A 25,388-nucleotide genomic window follows, 5' to 3' on the forward strand; every position below is an offset into this window, starting at 1 on the left:
AACACACAGGAAACGCCCAACGCGTGAGATTTACACAGTCACATAGACGTGATTGATTAGCTCGTAGCACCAAATACATGAGCTTCATGACATAACTTAATGACGTTACTCAATGTAGCTTCAGGACATAACTTGCAAATCAGCTCGAACCTAATGTGAACGAAGAACCGGCTTATGATCGTTTGTTTTGGGTCACCTAGAACACTATCGGATCTGCAACCGCTTATCTCCGGCCCCACACGTCAGTACGACCATGTCTGTGGTGGTGTGTTCCAGGAAATTGGTCCCTTGGCGGCGGGTCTGGCGACAACACCTGTGCCCGGCTGCCAGCCGCCCCTCGTGCTTTGCGCGATGCACAGGACTGAGCGACAACTTCCGCTGCGCTCAGCCAGCATTCGGCAATGAGCTATGTTTGTTAAATACGATATAGAAATGTGAAAAGAAAAAAGCTAAAAGCAAGCAAAATCCATTTCAGAACTCTAATTTTTGGTATTATTCACGATTGAAATAATAACGGATGCTGCCGAAGAAAATATATCTTGTAGGAGCGGCATTACCATGATCCTGGTTGAATGCTTTATATCAATCACCTTAGATAAATTTCAAGAATAAGAAAAATAATGAAACCAACAAGTCGCTTAACCATGATGCATCCCGCAGTCTAGACGTCTGGATCGAGGGATACATCGACCACCGTGTCTGCTTTGAGTGGTCAACAGTCAGGCATCAGACATGGCCTGATACATTGTCTGGGCTTACAACTACCCTCAGAAAGATAAATGTGGCAAATAGGGGTATGAAGAAAGGACCAGACGCCTTCCTCCGTCTACTTACCCATGCATTCTACAAGAAAGATAAAAAGAACGTGGTCCACACGGAGAAAAACGCTGTTTTTAGTGGCCTAGTGGGTAGAATGTTCGCCTATGTTATTGCAATCATGTTCACGTCTTACATGGCACATACATTGAAACATCAGCACGTTATCAACGCTAGGAAAGCAACTATGTTTTATGATGCCTTTATTCTCTAGAAAATTCACCACCATTGCATCGTTGAGCCTCAACCTTCCGGCAGCCAAGCCAAGCCACTTGAGCAAACTGCCCTCCCAGCAAAGTTAGCGCAATGCCGTTAGCTCGTGTCCGATATGGTATCAGCAGTGGAGTTTGCCTGACGAGTCTGTTGATATTGTCAGTCACTTTGTACCCAGCTGAGGCGGCGATAACTGCGGACCTTGCGACGGGGATGCAGTGTAGTGAGTAGTGACAGTCGTTCGACCACCGCGACGCGGACAAGGTGACCTGTCAGCGTGCAGTGCAGCCTGTCATACCTGTGAGCCGGGGTTGAGGTGACCGTGACTGCGTCGGGTGCTGACTGCCCCCTGTCTGTCAGGTGCCGACCTGCTAACTGACGTCAGACGGCTTCTGATATTTTGCGATGTGACACGTGTCTGTGCGATACTCGTCAGTGAGGGGATCACTCACGGCAGTGCCTCGTCAGGCGTGATAGTGAGCGTGATACGTGCTTTCAGTGAGGGGGTGATCCGTAAACGCATGTGACGAGTGACTCGGCAGATAAAATCCCTCGGGTATGGCGGAGGCCAATGTGAGCAAGAACAACCCACCTATGGAGGACATTTGGAGGGTAGAAATTGGCCAAATCATCATCCGGTTTCGTACCAACAAACCCAAAGGGGCGCTGTGCGTTTGGCAAAACCTAGTGTCTCAGCTATCAACTCTCCTGAACGGATGTTTCGAGACTGAGGCTCTAGTGCTATGGAAGATGCTCCTTAACGCGATCCCAGAGCTTCTAAGGACGAGCCATATCGCAGAAACCCAGACTTTGTGGAGGTCTCTCACAGAAACGGTACTGGAAATAAGAGCAGTGGGATATTCACAGACAGCGAGTGCGATGTGGAAGACGCTGTTAGCCATGGCACCAAAGCTGCTCGCAGAATTTCCAAACGGTGTCACAGAGCTGATGTGGACTGAAGTGTGTCAAACAGCAGCCGAAATGGAGTCTGGCGCTTCCGATCCGGAGAGAACGCCACTTCCTGCATCGCCGTCACCGTCACCGCTGCCTTTACCAACAGCGTCACCAGCGCTAACATCGTCACCAGTGCAACCACCGCCCCCGCTACCGTCACGGTCGCGGTCACCTTTACCGACCTTGTCAATACCAGAACCAGGGCCACCAGCAGGACTGTCACCAGGGTCTTCACCAAAGCGCCTGTCACCAATACCTTCACCAAAACGTCCGTCACCAGCACCTTCACCAACCCGATCTTCACCAGGTGATCCGAGGCAGAGTCGCTTTGATCCGAGGCGGACACCGTTACCGCCACCACCAGTACAGCAGCTACCATCAGCACAAGCACCAGTAACGTCGGCACCATCACCAGCACTGACACAATCAACGTCACCATCGCCGTCACCATCACCAACAACAGCTCAGTACCTTCCACCCAAACCACGTCCAATATCACAGTCTGGTTTGCAAGAAACTCAGCACTCAAAGCCGCCCAAACCGAAAGTGAAACCTAAACCTCTGCTCGCTAATCGAAAAACTTTTACAGCTCCATCACTTGCCCCATCAATACAACCAGCGCCAAGACCCGTTGTGAAGCAGCAACCTCTAGTGGTGACCCAGTCGGGTGACCAGGTGTCGACGACTGACTCCGAGTGGGATCAGGGGATGCAGCAGGTCCTCACGGAGCTCAGTCACAGGGGTATCGGAGATCTCCAGAGAGGACGGCGGACCGGCAGGATGGGGAACGTGCGCCCCAAGTCGTGCCAAAACCCCACAGGTAAGACGGGCGGGTGCGGCGACCAGCGAGTTACGCAGGTGTGGGTGCTCTAAGGCGTTCAGCGACTCGCTGAATGGGGAGCTAGCTGGGGTATCTAAAGAGGGGTTCAGTATCGGGCTTCATTGCCGATTAAGGTTCAAAGCTGATGAGAAGAGACTTTAAAAACTGCTCGGCGAAAAACGTAAGCCCATAACAAATGAAATGTCCAACTGGGCTTGGTTGGTTACTGTCACTCTTTTCTTTGAACCATTTTTCGCATATATGTACATTAGGGTGTTTCACATTTTCAAAGTGCCATATTGCGAGTCATATCGATGTTCCCCTCAAATGTCATCTGCTCACAAGTTTCTGTGTAAAATTTCATTTCATTCTGATGATGTTTAGAGGTCGCACATTTCTGCGACTTTTCATCTCTGATTTTGTTTCTGGCCGTAACATGAGTAGTCTTCCTGCGAACTGATTTGGTTGAGAAAGCCAGGCAGTGGCGGCGGAATAGGGGGTGCAGGGGGTGCAGCTGCACCCCCATCGAAAAACATGGGGGTGCAAACATATCTTTTTTGCACCCCCAAAATCCATACAAGGGGCCCGTCGCACCATCCAATACATTTTCTCCTGAAAACCAGTGATCGGGAAACGAACACTGATGTGGAATCATCCGGGGTGTCTATTTATGGTCAGGAGCGCCCCATGCTAGTCGGGGCCTCCACACCGGCTAGAGTGTCCCGAGCCGCGTTTGGTGCTCCACACGGCATCTGAGGGCCCCCACGACGGCCTCAGAGGGCCCTTTTATGACGATCTCTGAGGGCTCCCACCTGAGGGCTTTGTCCCCTGGGGCCCTACAACGGCCACTAAGGGCCCTCGTGACGACCGCTGAGGGTCCCACAGAGACTCCAGGGGCCACGCTGGCCTCTGAGGGCCCCTATGACGGCCTCTGAGGGCCCTTACGATGATCTCTGTGGGCTCTCACGACGAACTCTGTCCCCTGGGGCCCTATAACGACCACTAAGGGCCCTCATGACGACCGCTGAGGGTCCCACAGGACTCCAGGGGCCCCACTGGCCCCTGAGGGTCTCTACGACGGTCTCTGAGGGCCCTCGTGACGGCCCTAGACCCAACTCAAGTCTGAGGGCCCATTTGGCTTCAGGCGGCCCAGCGACGGCCTCTGAGGGCCCCAACACAACCAGGCTGCGGGGGCTATGCTGGCATCTGAGGGCTCTGCAACGGTCTATTGAGGGCGGCAGGGCCCTAACAACAATGGCCTGCGAGTCGTGGAACTCAACCGGAAGGTGCTGCCCAAGCGCACCAAGGAAGGATGTGCCCCCTTCTCTGTGTAACGAGTTTTGGTGACAAAAGTGTGCGACCCCTAAATATACTTAAATTTGGGTTTCAAGCGTATCAATCGATTCAGTTTTACGGGTAGAGTTGGGGCAAAGTCGATATGGCTGAGTTTTGAACCAACATTATTTTACCATAGTGTAATGAAACACCCTAATGTACATTCAGCGCAGGATATTGTTTCTTACCAAATCAACCTGTCTATCTAAAATTCACAGATACCCGGAGGCTTTCGGCACCTTTCGAAAAGCTTTTCAGTGCGCTGACTCCATCGGGACTGCAAGATCTGCAAGGTCATGACCTCACCTGCCAGAGCTGCCCCGCTACGGCGACAGACAACATAGAGGACGAGCCCGGCTGGGTCATGGTGCCTCGCAGTCTCCCGCAGTCACAGGCGGTAGGTACTTGGGACTCGTCACAGAGGGGCCCTTTCCTGAGCGATACGATCTTTGTATGTATTGATCTCTGTATGATGATTTGTGAGGTGTACGATCTTATTATCAATCTGCGGCATACTGCAGTGATACTGAACTTTGAAAGTTATTCGGAGAACGGAAACTGACTAAGCCGTAAGCGTACGTATATTCATTGTTCCCCGTGTCTTAACTTTATTTTACAAAGGCACCCAGGTCCCTAGTCCCTGACGGAGTCTCCAAGCCTTGACATGCAGGTAATAAACTGACTTCTCTCTATCTTATCAGTCAGATTAATTGGGTCTCCGGGCACCTCAGGGCTAAGTGCAACACATCAAGTGTTACACCAGTATTGATATCATATCATATCATATATTTCGGACAACACCCATAAAATGAATGAAAAGATTTAAGAACCAAGGCCTAATGGGTTGATAAGGGAGTGTCTGATTACACAGAGGAGTTTGCCGGCTGTATGCAAGTGTATCTAGGGGTTAGAAACTTGCAGGCTAGGTGTTAGGTAGGTACCCTTATCATGTAGATTGGTGGTGGTGGAACGATTAGTCCGTGAGTTGCTTGCTTAAACCATGCTAAATTAAGATAGGTACCTAAGGCAAATGTAACCGCGCATGTATTTTGCTCGGACACCCTAACCCGATCGAAAATCCCAAAAACTTATACGCTGTCTAAATTTAGCTGAAGACGCAAGTAGGAGCCTCTGCGTTGTTTCGTGATACAGCAGGAAATTCGGTTACGGAACCCCTGCAGCGGGGAATTTGGCAGCGGAAATCCCGTGCGCTATCGGTAGTCAGCTGGCGGCTGCAGTGACCCTGAGGTCGGACCGGGGAGGGGGGAGGGGGAGGGTGGCAGGGGCAGAGGCCGGTCACAGTGCCACGCGCCGCGGACGGGTCAGCGTATGTGTGAGCGTGTCCTGAGGTAGTAGCTGTGCAGACTGAGAGGTTCCTGGAGAGAAATGTCGATACAGGTGGTGAGTAATATGTCTAGTATCCATAACATTGCGAATAATGTTGTGCATACAGTATGTCTAGTGCCTAGCCCCACAGTAGTGCGGCATGATAATGTGACAGACTAGGATCAGGATGAGCGTGCTAGACCAGATTCATACGCTGTTGCCTCAGATCTACCTCCATAATATTCACAGAAATGCACGGAAGTCACTCTTGGCTTCACCCCGAATGCCTTATTCCCATTTTTGCTAAGAACTTGAGACGAAAGAAAGCCATGGGATTGGGAGTAGTGCCTACCTAAGTTCATTTCAGTGTTTAAGATGAACGCTGTTTTTTTTTTTTTTGCATTTCTATCCTGCTCAAACTTATCGGTGAACGGTGGTCTATCAATGGCATACATCGCGCCAAAAGGACGATACGTATCGCGCCATTCTCAATATGATGTAGCTCGCTGAACACAGTCCTTTCTTTCCCAGGAGTTGGATGATGGCTCTGGAGCTGCCAGAGTTCGTTTCTCGGCTTCTGCTACGAACGGATCGCCGCCGGGTGCGGAGCCGGTGGGCACGTCTCCTGCTACCTCCGGAGGGCCACTGCTGCGTCCATCCTCCTCTTCAGCTTCCCTAACAGCACCCACGTCACCCTCTTCACCAGCCGAGCCGCCGCTCTGGTGCCGACTGCCCTCCGTTATCAACAGCGGCGTCCTCGACAGCCTCAGCAGCGACCAGAGGAAGCTGCGAGAGGCTCTGTTCGAGATCATCAGTAAAGAGGAGTCGTATCACAGCTCCCTTCAGCTATTAGAGCGTCATTTCCAGGAGCCACTTCGAGCGCTAAGCCAGAAGCCACCATCGCCGAAACAGAACGGTCAAAACGGGCAGAAAGCACGGCAGTGCACCTTCAGTGAGACCGAGTATCGCGAGCTGTTTCAAAACGTTGACGAAGTGCGCCGGTGTTCAGATGACTTTCTGACTGACCTGTACCAAATACCCATGGACGATCTCTCGGGCCTCTGTGACATTGTGCACGAACACGCCAAGCACAACTTCTACCCGTACAAGGTCTACTGTGCGCACAAGTGGCACCAGGACCGTTGTCTTCAGCAGCTAACCGAGCGGAGCTCACCGCTCGCCGCGCTGCTCTCCCGCCTGGAGATGTCCCCAGAGGTGCGCGGCCTGGGTCTGGCGGCGCTCCTCCACCTGCCCGTGCAGCACGTGCAGAGGCTGCCCATGATGATGGAAGCTGTGCTGAAGAGGATGCCACCCGATCACCCGGAAAGACAGAGCTGTGAGGAGGCGCACCGGGCGCTCACTAAGCTCGTCAAGGATTGTGACGAGGACGCTGCCCGGGAAGAGGAGAGATTGGTGAGTAAAAATCGACTTTCTGCTAAGAATGACCGTGTTATGCATAAAGCATCTAGCTGATAGTGTGTGTGCTTCTTTATGTTTCTCACAAAGTTAGTATTACTCCTCAGACATCTCTGACCTCCGTCCCCCGTCCTCTCGCTGGGTTTCAGGAGGCGGAGGAGAGTGGCACGGTCGAGCCGGAAAGGGCCGCGAAGGGCCGCCTGTCGTGGCGGCGGAGGGGCGTGCGTCGCCACAGTGCAGATGTGGGGTCGCTGAAAAGGGCACCAAGCTCATGAGGGGGGCCCGTATCCGGTGGATAAGGTCCTACTCCGAGGAACTGATTGTCAGGTCAGATAGTCAGGCAGACTGTGATAGGAGTCATTTTGATAGAAGATAGAGCGACAGAACGGCTAGGGTATTCGAAGCGTAGGAAGATCCTCACCCCTGGCTACCAGATCGGTTACGCCCATGATAAGCATATTCATTAAATCAACTGACAGCTGCGTTGAGACAGCACTTAACGTCATTTAGTGTCGTTTTCGAGCACAATTCAGCCTATCCGTAACAGTGGTCAGTATGTAATTGTTCAGGTCTGAGTGTGGCGTCAAAACCGTGACGTAGTGCATAATTTACTGGGCGTTTTCACTGCCTCACTCGATCATAATTGTCATTGGAACTAGCTGGCTACATGATTAGAAAGGGTTTGGTGATTGTGATATGTCTCATGTTCATGTGCTTTCAACTGTGACTTAGTATGACAGTGTACGTACGTTGAAATGTGAATAAAAAATCTAGCAAAGTCATTTTCAGTCAGCATTCAGTCGTTCATCATTTCCTCAGGGATAAACGGTAAACAGACAGTCAAGTAACTACTTCGTTAAACAAAGGTCACACGAAAAGATATTCGGCGTAAACCAGCAAACTCAGTTGTCAGCAAAGATGAAACGAAGCTAACGGAACTGTGACTTAGCCTAGCACCATGTTTCAACTGTGGATTGTGTAATGCGGGGGTAAGGGGTTGCAACTGCAGCGGAAGTGCAAGTCTCCGTCCGGTCTTGCACTTCGCGGCGGCATGCGACTCGACATCTGCGCAACTCAGGCGATCGTGGCAAGTGCTGGAGCAGACGGAGTCATTTCCTCTTCACAACTGCGACCTATCTTCGCATGGAATGAGAACGAGACGTTGCGAAAGCCCAGCAAAGCATGAAAACTGTAATCGAAGGCTTGTGAATGAACAAGTCTATCGCATCTTCATTCTTCAACACAAAAGCTTAACCCTCGCCCGGCGAGGGGGGGTTGATGCAGCCCCCCCCCCCTAAGGTTTTTCGCAAATAACGTTAAAACGGCGGCGCGTAGCGAATTTGGCATACCCTCTGGGTCAACCTTTTGGCACCTTCCCTGAAAATTTCAGGTCTCTGCCGTTTCAGGTCAGATCACCAGGTCAGAAAAACCGGTACAAGGTCATGGTCAAATTTCAATTTTCTTTATGCACCTGTTCAACTCACAGTTTTGAACTGATTTCCTTCAAACTTTCAGGATGTCCTAAGTTCACTGAGTTGTATAACATATAGTTCGTTTTTTCATGTCGCTGACCTGAGATCAGTTAGAGGTCATTACGTCGTAATGTTACGCCTATGGGAAAATATTCAATTCGGAAAATACTGGCGATATCCGCTTCTTTCTATCACTTTGGTGCTCTGAAACAACAGTACTCAAGATTATGTCACTTGGTGCTTCTTTGTTTGGTGTACTTGTCCATGGGTCAGGTCAAATGAGGTCAACTGAGGTCAAATGACATTTGTGCCAATAACTTGTCACACAATAAAGATAGAGCTTTCAAAATGGCATCATTCTGTTCCTCTTGAACAGCCGAGTCGAATGATATGCAACATTAAGCATTTCGACCATTCTTTAGACTTAAGATGTGCTTAACTTTCTTTTTAAGTACACTTAAGCAAGCAAACAAGTATATCATTTGACGCGCCTTGACGTGCTGAGTTCACTGGTGCTTTTTTTGTTCTATCTTAATTAGATCAAAAGTTATAAGCGAAAAACTTTTGGCCTGTTTTAGCAAAAATTTTACACTTATACCCCTCCCCCCCAAAAAACCCTAAATATTGACCTAGAGCAACCAAAGTTACACAGGGGCGAGACCTCCTATAGACCCATCTACCCTGTAAATTTGGTGTTTCTAAGTGCCATAGGAGCCAATCGCCAGGGGGGGTCGTACCCCCCCCCCTCGCCGTCCGTGTAATGGAAAAGGCCCTCGCCTGGCGAGGGTTAAGATGACCAAGATATAGCCTGAAATATACTTAATTTCATTAGTACAAAACCTGCCGCTAAAACCCGCGAGACCTGTACATTAGAAATGTCTATGTGGAAGTTCTCCATAAGTCAATTGATGAATGGACACCGCAGCAATGCCTGTATTATCTCCGAGACCTAACTATAATGTAATTGGTGACACCGTCTGAGCACTGTGACGCTCCCGCGTCATTACTTACACGCTATTTGTCGCAAGTCATTTATCGCACGTCATTTGTTTGCGTCATTTGTTGTGCATGCCATCTGGCGGTGTCATTTATCGATTTATCGAGCGTCGCATGGGTCATTCATCTCGGCTCATTGGTATATGCGGCGTCATACGTGCATTTCTATTGTCGTCGTACCTTATTATCGGACCGATCTGTAACGAAATATAGACGATCTGTGACGCTTTGGATATCTCCCAGGTTAGCTATACCTATAGGTACTCCTAGTACCTACCTTGGCAGTCCATGTTAGCTGTTTCTATTGAAAGTTTGATGTCCATAACATCAATGATCAGACTTGTCTTGAATCAGAAAAAAGCCACGTAGATTTACTGAAAATGTGTCACCTGTCGGGTATGCTATATTTAAAAAGAGCAAATAATAGCTACCAGTATCTTTTAGTGTCAATAGTGGGTAAATGATAGCCACGATACCAGGATGCGAACACACCGCCAACAGATAGCAGAGAATCAGCGACTCTTCCCACGTGTAATATCGCTCCTCTCGTCCAGCTCTTTCCCTCTCTCTCTCCCTCTCTCTCTCTCTCTCTCTCTCAATCTCTCTCTCTCTCTCTCGCTCTCTCTCTCTTTCTCGCTCTCTCTTTTTCTCTCTCTCTCTCTCTCTCGCTCTCTCTCTCTCTCTCTCTCTCTCTCTCTCTCTCTCTCTCTCTCTCTCTCTCTCTCTCTCTCTCTCTCTCTCTCTCTCTCTCTCTCACACACACTCTCTCTCTCTATCCATCTATATCCATCTATCTATCCCCCTCTCTCTCACTCTCCCTCCAGATCACTAGAACCATGAGACTCGGGAGGTGGCTGCGGCCGTCAGAACGACCCATTCTACTTTAATCGGGCGAGTGAATTTCCCACTTGCCGGGCTCGGTGAACTGTCGGAAACGGCTGAGGACCTCTGACTGAGACGCCGTGGCTGTACCCGTAGGTCCACAGGCTGCCGGTAGGTTTGTGTCAAATCCAAAGGTCCACAGGCTGGTGGATAGATTAAAATCTGAGCTAGAGGTGGCAAAAGATGAAAATTTTGGGAACCAGACTCGAACCAGACCCGGCTGGACATTTCTGGAACCAGTCAGACCCGGTCTTAGTTGGAATCGGAACCAGTTGGACCCATTCCCCAAAAGTCAATTAATACTAACTACTTGTAAGTATCATTAGCTGCATCATGTAAAACAGCTTATTGCCCACTGGGGATATTCATGAGCTACTGTTTGCAAAGAAACATTCACTTCATTCACTTCATATTTTGCAATAATGTGTAGTGTGCAAGATGTATAGTTTATGGTAGGACCCGGTTGGACCCGTCAGAAAATTTCCAGGAACCGGTCTGGACCCATATGGGTCCAGACTGGTTCTTTGGACCGGGTCCTCGGGTCCACATTTTGCCACCTCTAATCTGAGCCATGGAGACACAGATGCAAAGGCTGACCGGATTTGCTATATAAATTCATGGGGATGTGTTGTCGTAGATTCATTATATATTTGTTTTATTTTTAAATCATTCTGTCAACAGACAACAACACACCAGCCGTCGCAAATTGCGGTGCTTGATAAAACACTGTCACTGTGAAGGAAGGATTCAGAGGTGATAGATCACGCGCTGTGTATCAAGAGTCACATCTGAAGTCTGACTGAAACCCGCCTGAGCAACGCCAGATTGACTGATAAGACAGGTCGTCTACCGTGTCCCTGAATGGAGGTCGCCGCCCGTTAAGGGTACACTCTACTACACCCTGTCTGTCGTCACTCGTCACATCTCAGTCCTCAGTCTACACGGACAGCACGCCGACCTCTGAGGGTCACGCTGACCATAGCACACCTACCGAACCGTAAGGTGACGGTGGCAGTGCTCTCCTGGCCGTCCCCGCCATCAGCCAAACTGATGGCATCTGTCTGAGGAACCGATCTCAAGGCATTATATAATTTACTACCCATACCTAGTCAGTGGATTAGGTATACCCGGTAGTGGATGTCAATTTGTAATGAACAATAGGTATCAATACCTAAATAACCGCACATCTGTTTCTCAGAAAAATCATCATCACAATTTCCCTCGCTTCGTCCAAATAATTGTTTCATGTAAGCTATAGCGTCCCTTCGAGCAGCAGCTGAGTGGTGTATTACCCCTTCGCCGAGCGGTGACGCAGCAGAGGCAACTTCGGCGCAGCAGTCGGGGCAGGTGGCAAATGGCATCCGGAGCGCGGCAAACTTTGCCGCATGGTGCACCAGTTGGTGCCAGGACGTAATTGAGAAACACGTCCGTGGCGGTCGGCCTATCTTCAATACCTTCTCGGCTCAGTGCCGCAGGACTTCAGTTGAGTAGTCCGGCAAATAGTTAACCAACTTTCCCGTGAACATTGAACAGATCACCTGCGCAGCAGAGGGTTGGTCTGGAAATTTGATGTAACGAGCAGTTGCAGAGTGAAAACTTACATTCCTTTCCACCAACAGTTCCGGCACCTTGGTTCCGGTATGCTGTTTTGAGGTTAAACTGCCGAGCAATTAACCATTAACTTTAAAAGAGTAAGCGGCGGCCACTGCGGGCCAATGGGCTGAGACGGTTTGTAAAGACCCGTTGTCTTTACCCGTAATAAATAAAGGAAGTTTATCCACCTTATCCACATTGTAAGTACCAGCCACCAGGGGAGAGACGCTTTGACACACACAGGTTTGCAGAAGAAACCCAGATAGCGCCGAATTGCTTATAAGATCACATCAAGGCTCATCACAATACGCTCCACCGATCACAGAAGCATCCCAGCATTCCACTGATCCCCGGCTCGGCCACAGACACGAGTTATCATTACGAACTTTTCCCAAGCGTCAATAAAACATCTTCTAAATACTTTAACTACTGAACTTACAGATCCGAAATCACTCTGTAAGGCGCGCGTGCCATCTCCTCTGGGAAATGGAGCCGGTCCATTTGGGACCGTCCGGGTCCCCTCCCGGAGACCGGAGTGGGACCATCAGCTCCGGGTCCTCCCGGAGCGGCCCATCAGCTGCCGGTCCGGGAGGCGCGCCGCCGCCCGGACACGACCTGAGCCGAGCCGTAGCACGTCTAATTGTGCAGATGGACAGCGCACTCATGGTTCTATTTCTGAGCGGCTCCTCTCTGAGTTCTGCCGCTCCTGCAGTGGTGGAACTCTGCAAAAATGACACCGACGCCGCCTCCGAGCGCAGTGTCGGCGATACGGATCGGCCCACTGCGAGCCGCGCTTCGGCTAACTCCCGCCGCCACTGCGGGTCGACATTTGAGCAGATGTATATGGAACTGTAGGAAGGAGATGTGGTACAGAGACCGACACCAATTTGACATATCACTACTCACTGGACAAACGTCATGTAGCTACCGCACCCCCGAGAAGAAAACGTGAAGAATTGTTTAAAAGTGGCGAGCGTTTTAAACTAGGTATCGAAAAACGCTTTCGATGCAAATTCTAGCGGCTGTTGAGCAGTCCAGCTCAACTGTCCACCAGGGTCCAGGCAGTCACATTTAGCAGCTGATCGACTAACGTCTGCTGCATATAGCCCGTCCTGCGCCCCTGAATGGCCAATGACCAACGGCCGTTACCTACAGCTCAATTATCTCCGAACTGCCCCCAGTCACGTGCCCCAAGCTGGAGACCATGCCCCAGGTCACGTGCTGGGGGGTCACGTCGGTCACGTGCTGGGGGTCACGCGGGTCACGTACGGCCTAAACCAGTCCAATGTCGGTTGGTAATGGCAGCCGGTGCCGTTATCGTATAATTGGGCGGCCCCTGAGCGGCAGGCAGCAGCAGCGCCGCGGTGTGACGGTACCGGTCCGGATTTACTTTGGGTGATTGGAGTAGGATGTTGCTGCTGCTTGAACGGATGTCGCGGTTTGAGCTTGCGCCCCAGAAACAATCATAAGCCGCCCCCGTATCCTCTACCGATTTCAAGTCATTTGTAACAATAACTTCTTCGTATTTGTCATGACATTGCACTTGTTTTCACCTGGCTAGTCTGTATTCCGGTATGGCCAATCGGGACAACATCCATGAGAGCATGTTATGAGGATGACATGCTTCCTCAGTTCGTGCAAAGGATAAGCGCCTGTCCTCCACCACAGAAAAAGAGAGCAGCGAAGGTGCAGACTGCAGCGGCCAGTGCATATAGCTCAACCTATATGCAGTCTCGTTACACTTCATACTTTTCCAGCATAGCTGACGTTTTGGTGTTTCACACCTCTGCTCCATGTCTGCATGTGAATCTTCATATTCGGCTTTATATTCCGGGTACATAAGTCAAAGTCTAGAAATAAGTCCCCGATAGGTAGGTACGTGATCTCCTCCACGTTTCCTCGCCAATCGGGGAGATGATAAGAAGCAGCACCTGAGGAAATGTGGGTGCCCGGTGCGGAATACCGGATACGGATTATATGTACTCCTTCAGCAGCAGCGGTCATTACCATTTTTGTTTTGTATTGTAGGAGAGAGACACTTCAAAAAAGTGGCAGCTCTAGCAGTGAATAATTTAGAGGTGAGCCAGAATAACAAAAGAAGTGAAAACAGAAAACATTACGGGTCTAAAAACAGCTAAAAAAATAATCAGAATTAACAGGATTTGTAGCTTTGTCTTTTTCATTCACACAACAGCACAAAATAATAATAATAATCCATTTCCATCTCTACATGGCCATGAGCCAATCACAAGCGTTCTTTCAGTGACGTCACATGACCTTGATGAAAATTGACAGGATTTTACTGCAGCGATGGCGTCCGGACTCTGATAGATATTCGAAAGAACAAAGAGATTTTTATTAATATCAAGCTGACTGGTAAATGTGACATTATTTTATATTCCACTCTCCTATTCGCAGCATCAAGTGGAGGAAAGCACTGGTTCTTTGAAAAGGTAAGTCTATTTGTCGGGTTTTATTTTAGCCGCACAAATGTCGGGTAAAATATGTTGAACGTTTATTTGGCGATTCCCAAATTCAGCATTTTACGCAAAACACTGGAAAGTACGTGCGTCACTGTTGATCAGTATTGTACAGCAGATAGAAATATGTAAAGAAGCATGTCATGCAACCTTATCCCACTCTTAATAATGACCGTATCATTAAAATAAAGAATTTGCAGGCAATTAATTTTGCACTGTAGTTTGTAAACACAGCTGATCCTGCACCGGGCGCCACGTGATTGTGCACGATGAAATTTCTGGTGAAAGAATGGACCGGGGGTTGAATGAAGTGTCTACATCAGCTTAAAAGAATGGAATGTGTTCTATATAAATTGCATGTGAGTCTCTGCTTAAGCTTGAACTGAAACTAGGCTTATTTGCAGGCCTTGTCACAGAAAATCCCATCAAACACGAACAATTTTACACAAGTTTTGCCATTCCATTGTAAACCTGGTTATTTATTTTCAGTTGATTGCATTGTTTTTCAGTTTGACTTGTTTGTCATGTGTTTTTGTCCTGCACTTGCTAATAATACTCGTATGAATTTCCCTGCAGCCTGAACTGTCTCCATAGCACCCAGCCATGGACCTGGGTGGGAGCGGAATGGATCTGCAGGAGACGCAGTCGGTGGTCGGCCTGCACGTGGATGCAGATGACCTGACCATGGACGAGCAACAGGCCGGAGTGGAGCTTGTGGCGGGAGGCCAGCAGCAAGACTGGTGCCATGTCTCGCAGGCACCTGTGCAGGTATACTGGAATTGTACCTGATAGAGGTGAAATTGTCCTTTTGCACCCTATGCTCAAAATTGCATAAAATCCATACTGTTTTGTCACAAACCTTATACCAGCCTAGAATGGAATGGATGGATTCTGCTGTCATAGGATCATTTAGGCAACCTTGATGCCCCTAACGTCCACAGCTCAGGCTCAGTTTCAGCTTTCCCCTGACCACACCTTTGTTTCCCTCTCCACAGGTGGTGAGGATTCTGGGTGCCAATGGTGAAGAGCTGCAGATGCTCTCCACTGACTACCACAACATGGATGGCCACCCAGTCACCATTGTCCCTGATGACACAGGTAGGGATTGGCATAAATATTCACCTAACTGCAGATAATTTCTGTCTTCTTTGGCTACCTAGCTTTTGGTTTGGTGCTGATTATAGTCACATCAGCCTGTCATGATTGGTTTTCAGTTACATAGTGATTTGAATCAGAGACTTATCAGCTGGCATTATCTGCCAGTCTGCAAGCTCCAACTGTGCCAAACGATGCTGCTGGTTGTGTTTAGTACCTTGGCAGTCCGTGCTATCAAGTTTCCATTACCCATGCTCTGTTTGTTGGCAGGTCAGTACGGCTCCCTGGACGTCGAGCTGCAGGCGGCGCCGTCCGACGAGCACACGGACATGGTGGAGCCGTCGCTCACCATCCAGCTGGACATCCCGTTCGTGACGGCCGACAACCAGCACGATCCGGAGGTGCAGTTCTTCGCCGACATCTACCGCTTCCTGGTGGCCGGAGTGGCTGTGGACACCTCTGAGGCCAGCATGAAAAGCCTAAAGAAGAGGCTCAAAGAGTATTCAGTGAGTCTGTTATCATGGTTACTCGTTAACATGGTTTACTATACAGAGACATGCTCTATCCCAGTATTCGAAATTTTTAACTATGACGTGACGAATATATCACGGATGAGTGATGACATGCCGCGGACGCTGACGTTCACTCCCGGTCTCTCTTTTCCGCAGGTGATCGATGGGGAGCTGTACTACGGCAGCCGAAACCCGCGGCTGGTCGTGCTGGACAAACAGCGGCAGAACGAGATCATCGCCGCCACGCACATCGATCCCTCTACTGGTGAGGCTCGGCAGCTGCTCGACGGGGAGGCTACGTTACTGAATGCGCACCTTCACTCGACGTGCTCGTAGCTTCCAACGTTCCTGATTTTTAGCCGTGATAGTTGATGAGTCAGTCAGGCCGACAAATAGATTGAAAGAATATTTTCCTTGAGGAAAAAGAACTTGCCTGTATGTTCAATGTCATGCAACGGAAAATTCACGACGCTCATTTTCTCGCCTGCAGGTGTGCACCTGGGGGTGAAGCGCATGTACAGCGCCATTCGACACTACTGGCGCGGCGTGTACAACGACCTGACGCAGTACGTGCGCAAGTGCGCCGCCTGCTACGAGGGTGAGCGGCTGTCGCGGCCGCCGGGCCTCGACATCACCTCGCTGCCGGACCAGGCGGCCGCGGCCGAGCGGCTGCAGCGTACCGCCGCCGCCGCTGCCGCTGCGGCCCCCAAGGCGGAGCCGCCGACCCCCGCCGCGGCCCTGGAGCGGACCCGCGCGGAGGTCATGGCCGACAGGGCCACTCGCGTGTGGAAAAAGGTGAGAGGGCGCAGTTCGCATTGTCCAGCGACCGGTGTCGGCGGTTGTGCACTGATGAGATGCGTTGGTTCTTTTAGATGCAGTCTTCTTGTTTTTTTTTTTTGTCAATTCAAGTCTTCTCCAACTGCATTTTCGCAAACGCATTTCTGTTAATGTGCGCTGTGCAGTTAGTGCTGAGTGCTGTCTTGTGAAGAACTTGTTCAAGCATCACCGCTCCCCTTGTGACAGGTGGAGGCGCGTATCTACGGACCATACGTCCGCTCAGAGTCGGGCTGTGAGTACCTTCTCGGCCTGGTGGACCCCGTCTCGCGCTGGATCGAGGCGCTGCCCGTGCCGGCGGCCGACTGCTGCGCCCGGCTGGCCGACTTCATCTTCCGCACCTTCTGCACGCGCGGCTTCGCCCAGTGCGCGCTGGTCGGGGTGACGGAGCGACAGTTCGAGGAGTTGCACGACAGGTCAGTGCGGCAGAGCTCGCGGAGAGGTAGTGTGTTTTGGCTTGCTGGCTTAGTCGTGAAACTGGTGATCCATTTTCGATACCTATGCGACTTTTTTCCAGCGCTGTTGCGTGCCGCGATGTTGACTAAAATTTTCATATGCTTCCAGGTATAAGGGAAGGTTCGAACGGATGCAGGAGATCTTTCAGAAGCTGCAGCAGCCTGGCACGGAACAAAACTTTGTCTTCACGCTGCAGGAGGCATCGGCAGAGTGCTCGTGGGCCAGTAAGTACGAGGCCGAAATTTCCATGACTATGACCGGAATTCCATGGCCGGAATGTCTATGATTTCCATCAAATTCTAAGTTCAACGGCTATCATATTGCCTTTTAGCTGGCTAGTTTTTACTTGACAGCTGCCAGTTGCGTCGCTGTGGGCCGGACTACATAATACATTTAACATTTCACCACGCTAAAAGCCTTTTTTATAGTGCTTTCTATGAATACCATGAATGTGTCTCATGACTCTGTAAATCATCCCCCCCCCGTGGTCCACATTTCTCTGACGCATAACTGGTAACTTATTCAGAGCATTGTTGATCCCAATGCAACATTGAGCTGTACTGCCGATCGAGTTTAGAAGTTTACGAGTTTAGAATCTCTAACGTCTCCCCGTTGCGTTACGCAGCGGATATGATGGACAAGTTTGTGGACGAGCACGGCAGCCAGTGGGACGTGGAGCTGGACGCGTTCCTGTTCGGGTATCACGCCACGCCGCGCGCCGACTACGGCTTCTCGCCCTTCTACATCATGTACGCCCGACACTCCAACGGTATGTGGCTCGGCGTAGCTGGTGTAATACGACACTAAGCCGTACGGATACGTAGCTCGGTAAATGCTCGGCTCTTAGTTTTGAGATTTTGTCTACGGCGCCTGAACCGTAGAGTCGTTGAGCATTTCCATATAAAACGTATCGTTGTTATATCCGCGTTCGAGTGTAATCGCGGTTCTGCTCATATTTCGCGAATATCGCTAACGCCAGTCAGCTATCGTTTTACGTGTACGTCATTGCCGCCGCCCGAGTGTGCTGTTACGCCGTCCCCCTGTTACTCAATGGCGTAACCCCCCTGTAACGGTTACGCCGTTACTCAGTCCCGCCACACCCTCGCACACAAGTCCCCGGTGACTGACCTGTGGGTGTCCGTGCAGGCGCCATCTCTGAGGAGGACAAGGAGAACTGCACGATCCTGGAGGAGGAGAAGGCGCTGGAGGCTCCGGTGCGCGTTCGACGACGACTCCAGAGCAGCACACTGCAGGTAGGCGCTGCCGGAGGCAGGGGGATGGAGGGGTCGGTGGTTGCTGGGTAGGGGTTCACTAGAGGGAGGTTAGTTCGGTGTGGGGTACGGGATCAGTGACTCGACCTGGAAGGAGGGGGAGAGTCGTTCTTCTGCCAGGTTTGGGTTTCGCTGGAGGGTACAGGGTAGGTCTGGGACTACATAGTTGAATATGTTTTGATAGCAGTCGTTTCGCTTCGACCATTTTCCATTAAACTTTCCTTTTGTCAGACGAACATATAATCGCGCCATGAGGCCTGAACAGTCTAGTCTGACAGCTCTTCCGTTCTGTTCGTGTCGTTCCAGTGTCGCCACTGCAGCGAGATCTTCACGTCCAAGATCTCGTTCCGCATCCACCAGCGGAAACACACTGAGGAGGCCAAGAAACGCGGCGTGCTCGACGGCGAGCTGCCGCTGCGGCCCGTCGCCATCGAGAGAAAGCTCCTCAAGAGGGCCGTGAAGCGCAAACAGCGGCGCCCGATGCGGCCGGGCGGCACCAAGATCAGTCACCGGCAGCCGCGGCCCGGCTGGACGGCCGAGCCGCCGCCGGGGAACGAGGACGATCAGGAGCGACAGCAGCTGACCTCCAACACCGTGCATGCGGTCCGTGCGCTCATAGAGGCGACGAGAGAGGAGCGCTCGCGGAGAGGAAAGTATATCAAGTACAGCGAGGAGCTGCGGGATGAGATCGCCGAGTATGCGTTGAAGCACGGACAGCAGGAGGCGGCTCACTACTACTCACAGTGTCTTGGCGGACAGGTCAGCATTAGCTCCATCAGGAACTTCATCAAGGCGTACCGCGTGTTCACGCCTGAGGTGAAGGATGAAATCGGCAGGTTCGCCATAGAGTATGGTCCAGAGGAAGCGACGGCCTACTTCAGCAACAAGCTCGGCAAGGACCTGAAAGTGGGCGTTGTGAAGAAGTACATGAAGGCTAGTCGTGCTCGACTGCGGGACGGAGCGCCGTCTGCCGAGGAACCGGCGGAGAGCAAGCCGAAGCCGAAGCACACCTTCACCCCACAGCTGAAGGAGGAGATCGGACGGTACTCGCTACAGCACGGCATCGCCCAGGCGATCCAGGTGTACACCGGGAAACTGCAGTTTGCCATGAAGGAGAGCACGGTGCGCAAGTTCCGTAAGATGGTAATGGAGAGTGACGCCAAGCACGAAGAGGCTCTGAACGCGGCGGACGCGGAGACTGCCGGACAACAGCAGGCCGGGTACGCCGCCGCCGAGCCGGCCCCGCTCGAGATGCAGCTGCAACAGCAGGTGAACGTCATCAGCCAGCCGTGTAGCGTGGCCTCCGGCTACGTGTACAACACGTACACAATCCCGGTCAGTCAGGCGGCGGCCGCCGGGCAGACGTTCGCCTACCCGCCGGCCGGAGGCATCATCGTCAATCCGTACTCGCAGCCGCCGCCCAACTACCAGACCTTCTCGTGCGCGGGTCCTGCGCCGGCCGCCGCACCCTCCTACATCAGCAGTCCCATGCTGCCCGTCATCCAGCAGGCGCCTCCCGCATCCGTTCAGCAGCAGGCACTGCAGCAGCAGCCGCAGCAGGTGCAGGCGACCCCGTCACCGCAGCAGCAGCAGTACCTGCCGCAGATGATGGACCACTTGGAGATGCGGGCGGACGGCACGTACACGCGCCAGGACCCCCTGGAGATGGCCACCTCCGAGGCCAACATCCCAGGAGCGTACGGCGTGCCGGCCGCCCCCGGACAGCAGGTTCAGCTACAGCAGCAGGAGCAGGAGCATCACCAGCCGCAGGAGCAGCATCAGGAGCAGCAGCCGCCGCTGTCCAGGTCGTTACCGGACCCAGAGTTGGTGGCGCCGCATTCCGCTCTGCCGAGCCTGCCTCTGGTGCCCACCAAACTGGAGATGGAGGATGAGCTGTTCTCGGAGGATGACCAGGACGCAGAGCCGGAGCCCGCAAAAAGCAGAGATCCCGGGCCGGACGCAAAAAGCCGCAGTCCAGGCTCGACCAGCGGAGATCGCAAGCGAGGCAACTACACCTCGTACAGTCCCGAGATACGAGCGGAGGTGGGCAAGTACGCCTTCGAGCACGGCAATCACGCGGCCATGGTGCACTTCCGCGAGCGGCTCGGCTGCGACCTTCCCGAGAGCACGATCCGCGGCCTCAAGGAGAAGTACGTCGTGAAGCTGCGCCGCACTGGCGACACCCCGGAGCGCGTGACTGCTCTGGGGTTCGCGCAGCGCGGCCGGCCGATCCGGCTGGGACGATATGACCGCGTGGTGCAGGACTGCATCCGTGAGCTGGTTACCCAGGGTGAGAAGGTGTCTAGTTTCCTGTGCATCGCCACCGCCAAACAGGTGTTGATGCAGTACGAGCCCGACCTGCTCGAGGAGCACGGCGGACCCATCAAACTGAACGCCACGTGGGCAAAGTCATTTCTGAAGAGGCTAGGGCTCAACCAGCACAACTCGTGAGCCATGTTGGGTGGTTCCTTTTGTGTTGGAGCTTTGAAACATGCCAGGGAAGTATGTGCCCTCATTGCATGCATTGCTATGTTCGTTGCCCCCATATTGGTTTTACCGCATCATTTATTACGACTTACGAGGAGTTTCGATTCATTTTCGGTACGTTATTTTACTGTGCATGGTTGTGTGCAACTCGTTTTCTATGTTGTTTTGCTCGATGATATGCTGTGCTAGATTCGTTATTTTCAGTACAAATGTTTTTCAGCGCTTCGCCATGAACAGAACAGTGATGCCATGTTCAGCCGCCATTGTTAGGTCCTTCCCTAACGCCGCAGTGTCGCTCGGTATGACCTGACCTTTGTGCCGACCGAGGGCGATAAGGGCTAGCCCCCGCGGCCATACTCCCCACGTTTGTGATCCTCGCCGCTGCCTTCGAGTGGCGCGGCCCGAGCTTGTGCGCAGTATGGTTTTCCTGACCTGAGTGTGTATGCTTGTGTGTCCACTGTGCCAGATGACGTATTTTCGTATGAATAAACCCATGGTGTTCGCCACTGTGTGGCAACCCATTCAATGTCATGGTGTTGAAAACAACTATGATGGAATGCTGACACAATATCATTACAGAAACAGGGCACAGTAACGAATAACGAATATCTATTTGCAAACGAAAGCATCAGGGTTTCAATAGAGATCAAAACCCCTTGTACTGCACATTTACATATAATAAGGCACGGAATCAGGCACTGAGCTACAATCAACCGCGGTAGTGTTCGCCCTCGCCCTCACACTCTGAATGAAGGACTGGGAATACCTGGTCCCTCTCCTGGCCGAGGTCCTCCTTGGCCGTCTGTTGCCGTCTGTACCTGGCCGTCTGTTGGGCGGTCCATGACCCCGCTCACAGTCTCCTACGAGGCCTGGGGCGGGGGGTGACGGCGCCGTACTGGGTGATATCCGTGGCAGGGAAGGCGACCGGGTCCCAGAACTCTGAAACAGAGAAGGCGCAGTGTTGAACGAAACTGGGAACGAAGAAGAAGATCAAAGCCAGCTCCGGTAAACGGTTATATGCTCTGACAAAACGAAGAGGATTCGTAAAAAAACATGATTGCCAAGGCGCACCTGTCACCCTACTTTCCGGGACCGACGGCGGCAGCTCCCGCTGCCTTGCCGCTGCCAGTGTCGGTTGTACCCGGTACCAGTACCGTACTCCGGTCAGGGTAGCGTAAAGGTAACGTCTGGTTCTCACCCGGCGGGTGGCGAGCGGTAGCTGCTCCCTTGTATCTACCCTCGGGGCAGTGTGTGGGCAGGGAGGGGAGTTGACGTCGGGTCCTTACCCGGCGGCGTATCGGGAGGGGCCTGGCCCTTACCCGGCGGCGTATCGGGAGGGACCTGACCCTGAATGGGTGCAGTGGTCTGGTCCTTACCTGGCGGCGTATCGGGCGGCGGCGGCTCCTGCTGTCTATGTCGGCTGCACCGGTTCATATGAGCCCGCAGCTCCTCGTCGGTCATGTTCCGGTCGGAGTACCACTGCAACACACAGCCAAGACGGGGTTACGTGTGACCCAGGGAACCCGAGCAGCACGCGGGACAAGTGGAATATTAGAAAACGTTTAGTTCCCGATTAATTTACCTCGGTGATACGCAGACATGGCGCTTCCCTCCAACAAATGATGAATGCGGACACCACAGACTCGTTTCATAAGCATGTGTAATGATTGAGCGGTAAACGTTTCTTCACAATGAAGAACCATGCTCTGCGTTCATTAACTACATGTGCACAGTCTCGTCGGCCGCCTCCCCACATCCAGCCCTGTATTTCAGCAGCCGCCGCGGGCACCCACCTCCTTGCAGACGGCACACGACCAGCCGGGTAGTCTCTGGCGGTCGGCCCGCCGGCGGACCGGACTGGCTGCGTACCGGCGAGCTGGGCCCGCCACCAGCTGCTCGTCGCCCAATATCATACTGACGGTCAGAGATTGAGAGATACAGTCAGTGACGTACACAGGTGGACTATTCCTGTTACAAACAATATTAGTGAATTGAACCTGGATGCTATTCATGTAAATTTGATTACAAAATCGAATTTTAATCAACCAAATAGCTAAGTCCTCTTCCGCCCTATCGAGTGTCAATATACAAGCCCTATCGAGTGTCCATATCGAGTGTCCTGTGATATTTCACAGGACTGTAACACATGTCCATCTATGTGTTACGCATGCGTTTCAGCCTCATCTGTCGAGCTGCGTCTCACCTGTCCATCTGTGTCTCCTCCTGGGAGTCATGTTCCGGCGGCTCGGCCGGCGGCGCCATAACCTCGTCTCCATCAGATCTACCGTCCCTCCCGACGGCAGCTCCTTCTCTCTCCGTCCGAGACTGTTCAGCGCCGCCCTCTGTTATAGCCTGAGCCCTATCATTGCCGTGCTGCTGGGCATGCACATCTGCCCCGTTATTAGTTCCTTGTTTGTCGCGGTTTAGCTCCTCCATCAGCACGTCCAGTCCCAAAGGCGTCTCGTCAGTCTGGGCAGACTCTGGCGCAGCTCCCCCAGCCCGCCGCTCCTCATTCAGACTCGGCGGAGTCGCCTTTCGTCTGGGAGACGTTCGTTTAGTTTTGTTCGAGGTGGAGGTTTCACCTGTCTTATTCGAATCGATTTCCAATTCAAATATCGAGGGAGCGGCTCTTTTAGTCGATGTTACCGTAGTGTGCGCTCCAGCAGGGGCCTTCGTTGGAGTCCTGGAGGCTGGTTGCTCCGAAACTCCTGTGCGGAAGTTTGAGCCAGATGAGCATCCTGCAGCAGTGCGCTCTTGGGGTGCTTTCTTCTGTGGAGACACCGACTGCTTACGTTTTCGTGGTGGCACTGGTTCCCCCGGACCAATGATGAGACGTTTCCTCTTATTCGGAGATCGAGAATGGGTTTGGCACGCCCCTTGGGACTGTGTGCGTCCCGACGCTGCTGGCTGGTCTCCCTCGCCATGACCTTTTCCCGCAGTGGGACGCACAGATGTCGCTGGAACTGCGCTGCCAGCCGGTTTTCCACCGTTTCTTTTCGGCAGCTCGGCAGGGGTCGGCTCGGTCGTCGGTGGACGTCGGGCTCTTCCCGGTGGGTGCTGAGGCAGCAGCAGAGGCGAACTCAGACTCGGTGTAGGACTAGCAACCTCTGCGCGTCTCTCGTTCTGCGGTGTCGCCACGTGTGTGCCCCTCGCCACCGCCGGAGCCGCTCCCTGCGACTGCCGCGGACTGGCGGTAGCTCCGGCGCGGCGGCGGGCCCGTCGAGTCGCCGGCGTTCGGGCGGTCAGCACGGGGCTCACCGGGTCTGTAGGCCGCACTGGTCGTGGTGGGTAGCCGGCAGCTGTACCGTCTCGGCCACCGGGCACGGACGGTGGCCGCGGCGAGCCGGTGAGCTCTCGAGAGTCTCGGGTACCCAGACCACTGGCGGCGGCGGCGGCGGAGCAGTCTCAGGCACCGGGCGAGTCGGAGGACCGCCGCGCGGGGCGCAGGGGACGTCAACAGTCTCTGGAGCGAGCACCACAGGGCGGCTGGAGGAGCGGAGAGAAGGCCGTCAGAGTGTGGATGTTGTTAGAGATTTTGGGTGGGCGCTAGAAACAGGTAGGCTATCAAGCGCCCTGAGAAGGCCGTCAGAGATTGACACACAGTAGACATTGAACGGAAACGGACCACATTCTTATTACGAAAAGCCGTCAGAAATTGACACACAAATAGACATTGAACGGAAACAGACCACATTCATATTACAAAAAGACAAACAGCAAATAACTTCATACCAATATAAGCGAAATCCTCAAATGTTATAGCAAGCTGCATTGTTTGTTTCTTGGTAAACCGGAAAAGCGGTCGATGATTACGGTGAAGAAGTGCTCACGTTCTCACAATCATAACTTGGAAAAGAAAACATAGAAAGAAAACTAACACTCACCGTTTGGGCTGGTTGAGTAGGTGACATCACCCGGACTGGGCGGAACCAGGTCATCGGGACTGGACGGCCCGAATTCCTCAGCACTGGCAGGCGGAGCGCTGGCAGCGCCGCCTGCCGCCTGGCGGGGTGGTGTGGTTCTCTGCCGACGGTAGGTGGTACGGAGCCATTGGCACGGCCAGATGGACAGTCGTTAGGCTGCTTTTCGCAGCGGAGTTGATGTCTGTCCTGCAGCACGCCTGGAATGAAGTCAAAGACTTTTTTAGTTTCAATGTGAAGAACTAACTTTCAGTTTATTTCCTAATTTAAAATATTGAATGTCAAAATATTGAATGTGGTAGAAAGCAGCATTAGAATGGATCGGCTCAGTACTCCAATATAGAGGAAACACGCTCGGAAGCAGATGGCCAATCTACACAATTCGTCCGGATTAAATCAATGGAGGCATCATGAACGAAGATCACACTCGTTCCAGACCGACGGGCCGTGCCTACCTTGGAAGAGGACGTAGAGCGTCTTGATGAGCATGGTGGCGGCGCGGTCGTCAGG

General features: G+C 52.4%; 3 protein-coding genes across 7 annotated transcripts; 2 read left to right on the plus strand and 1 right to left on the minus strand.

Annotated features, from left to right (window-relative positions):
• Positions 1-1,257: 1,257 nt before the first annotated feature.
• LOC122368587 (rho guanine nucleotide exchange factor 16-like) lies at positions 1,258-7,662 on the plus strand. 2 transcript variants are annotated; one of them, XM_043342675.1, is made up of 4 exons: positions 1,258-2,803; positions 4,357-4,535; positions 5,996-6,877; positions 7,030-7,662. In XM_043342675.1, the coding sequence occupies exons 1-4, from the start codon at positions 1,588-1,590 to the stop codon at positions 7,153-7,155; spliced, it is 2,403 nt and encodes an 800-aa protein (XP_043198610.1). In that variant the 5' UTR covers positions 1,258-1,587; the 3' UTR covers positions 7,156-7,662. The 2 variants fall into 2 exon arrangements, with proteins under 2 accessions (XP_043198610.1, XP_043198611.1); XM_043342676.1 differs by lacking the exons at positions 1,258-2,803; positions 4,357-4,535 and adding an exon at positions 5,375-5,539.
• A 6,422-nt stretch (positions 7,663-14,084) lies between these two features.
• Positions 14,085-21,484, plus strand: LOC122368585. Of its 2 annotated transcripts, none has more exons than XM_043342673.1 (11): positions 14,085-14,276; positions 14,880-15,071; positions 15,299-15,401; positions 15,669-15,904; positions 16,067-16,175; positions 16,401-16,705; positions 16,934-17,160; positions 17,309-17,424; positions 17,826-17,969; positions 18,347-18,453; positions 18,778-21,484. In XM_043342673.1, the coding sequence occupies exons 2-11, from the start codon at positions 14,907-14,909 to the stop codon at positions 20,920-20,922; spliced, it is 3,657 nt and encodes a 1,218-aa protein (XP_043198608.1). In that variant the 5' UTR covers positions 14,085-14,276; positions 14,880-14,906; the 3' UTR covers positions 20,923-21,484. The 2 variants fall into 2 exon arrangements, with proteins under 2 accessions (XP_043198608.1, XP_043198607.1); XM_043342672.1 differs by lacking the exon at positions 14,085-14,276 and adding an exon at positions 14,508-14,662.
• LOC122368588 lies at positions 18,391-25,388 on the minus strand. Of its 3 annotated transcripts, XR_006254266.1 has the most exons (7): positions 25,334-25,388; positions 24,843-25,078; positions 23,162-24,444; positions 22,752-22,872; positions 22,335-22,437; positions 21,725-21,897; positions 18,391-18,460 (listed from the first exon to the last, which is right to left on the minus strand). XR_006254266.1 is itself a non-coding variant. In XM_043342678.1 (5 exons), exons 1-4 carry the CDS (start codon positions 23,392-23,394, stop codon positions 21,809-21,811), a joined length of 546 nt encoding a protein of 181 aa, XP_043198613.1. In that variant the 5' UTR covers positions 23,395-23,848; the 3' UTR covers positions 18,417-18,460; positions 21,777-21,808. The 3 variants fall into 3 exon arrangements, 2 of the variants coding, with proteins under 2 accessions (XP_043198613.1, XP_043198612.1); XM_043342678.1 differs by lacking the exons at positions 24,843-25,078; positions 25,334-25,388 and having other exon boundaries at positions 18,417-18,460; positions 21,777-21,897; positions 23,162-23,848; XM_043342677.1 differs by lacking the exons at positions 18,391-18,460; positions 24,843-25,078; positions 25,334-25,388 and having other exon boundaries at positions 21,551-21,897; positions 23,162-23,848.

This window comes from Amphibalanus amphitrite, unplaced genomic scaffold (genome assembly GCF_019059575.1).
Source record: "Amphibalanus amphitrite isolate SeventyFive unplaced genomic scaffold, NRLGWU_Aamphi_draft 000959F_arrow, whole genome shotgun sequence".
Classification (NCBI taxonomy): Eukaryota; Metazoa; Arthropoda; class Thecostraca; order Balanomorpha; family Balanidae; genus Amphibalanus; species Amphibalanus amphitrite.

Coding starts and splice junctions, on each gene's coding strand:
- LOC122368585 (XM_043342673.1), top strand. CDS start 14,907: ATGGACCTGGGTGGGAGCGGAATGGATCTGCAGGAGACGCAGTCGGTG. Junction 15,072..15,298: donor TCTCGCAGGCACCTGTGCAG/GTATACTGGAAT, acceptor CCCTCTCCACAG/GTGGTGAGGATTCTGGGTGC. Junction 16,176..16,400: donor GCACATCGATCCCTCTACTG/GTGAGGCTCGGC, acceptor TCTCGCCTGCAG/GTGTGCACCTGGGGGTGAAG.
- LOC122368588 (XM_043342678.1), bottom strand. CDS start 23,394: ATGGAGGAGCTAAACCGCGACAAACAAGGAACTAATAACGGGGCAGAT. Junction 22,873..23,161: donor GAGGAGACACAGATGGACAG/GTGAGACGCAGC, acceptor TCTGACCGTCAG/TATGATATTGGGCGACGAGC. Junction 22,438..22,751: donor CGTGTGCCGTCTGCAAGGAG/GTGGGTGCCCGC, acceptor TGTGTGTTGCAG/TGGTACTCCGACCGGAACAT.
- LOC122368587 (XM_043342675.1), top strand. CDS start 1,588: ATGGCGGAGGCCAATGTGAGCAAGAACAACCCACCTATGGAGGACATT. Junction 4,536..5,995: donor GTCTCCCGCAGTCACAGGCG/GTAGGTACTTGG, acceptor TTTCTTTCCCAG/GAGTTGGATGATGGCTCTGG. Junction 6,878..7,029: donor CCCGGGAAGAGGAGAGATTG/GTGAGTAAAAAT, acceptor GCTGGGTTTCAG/GAGGCGGAGGAGAGTGGCAC.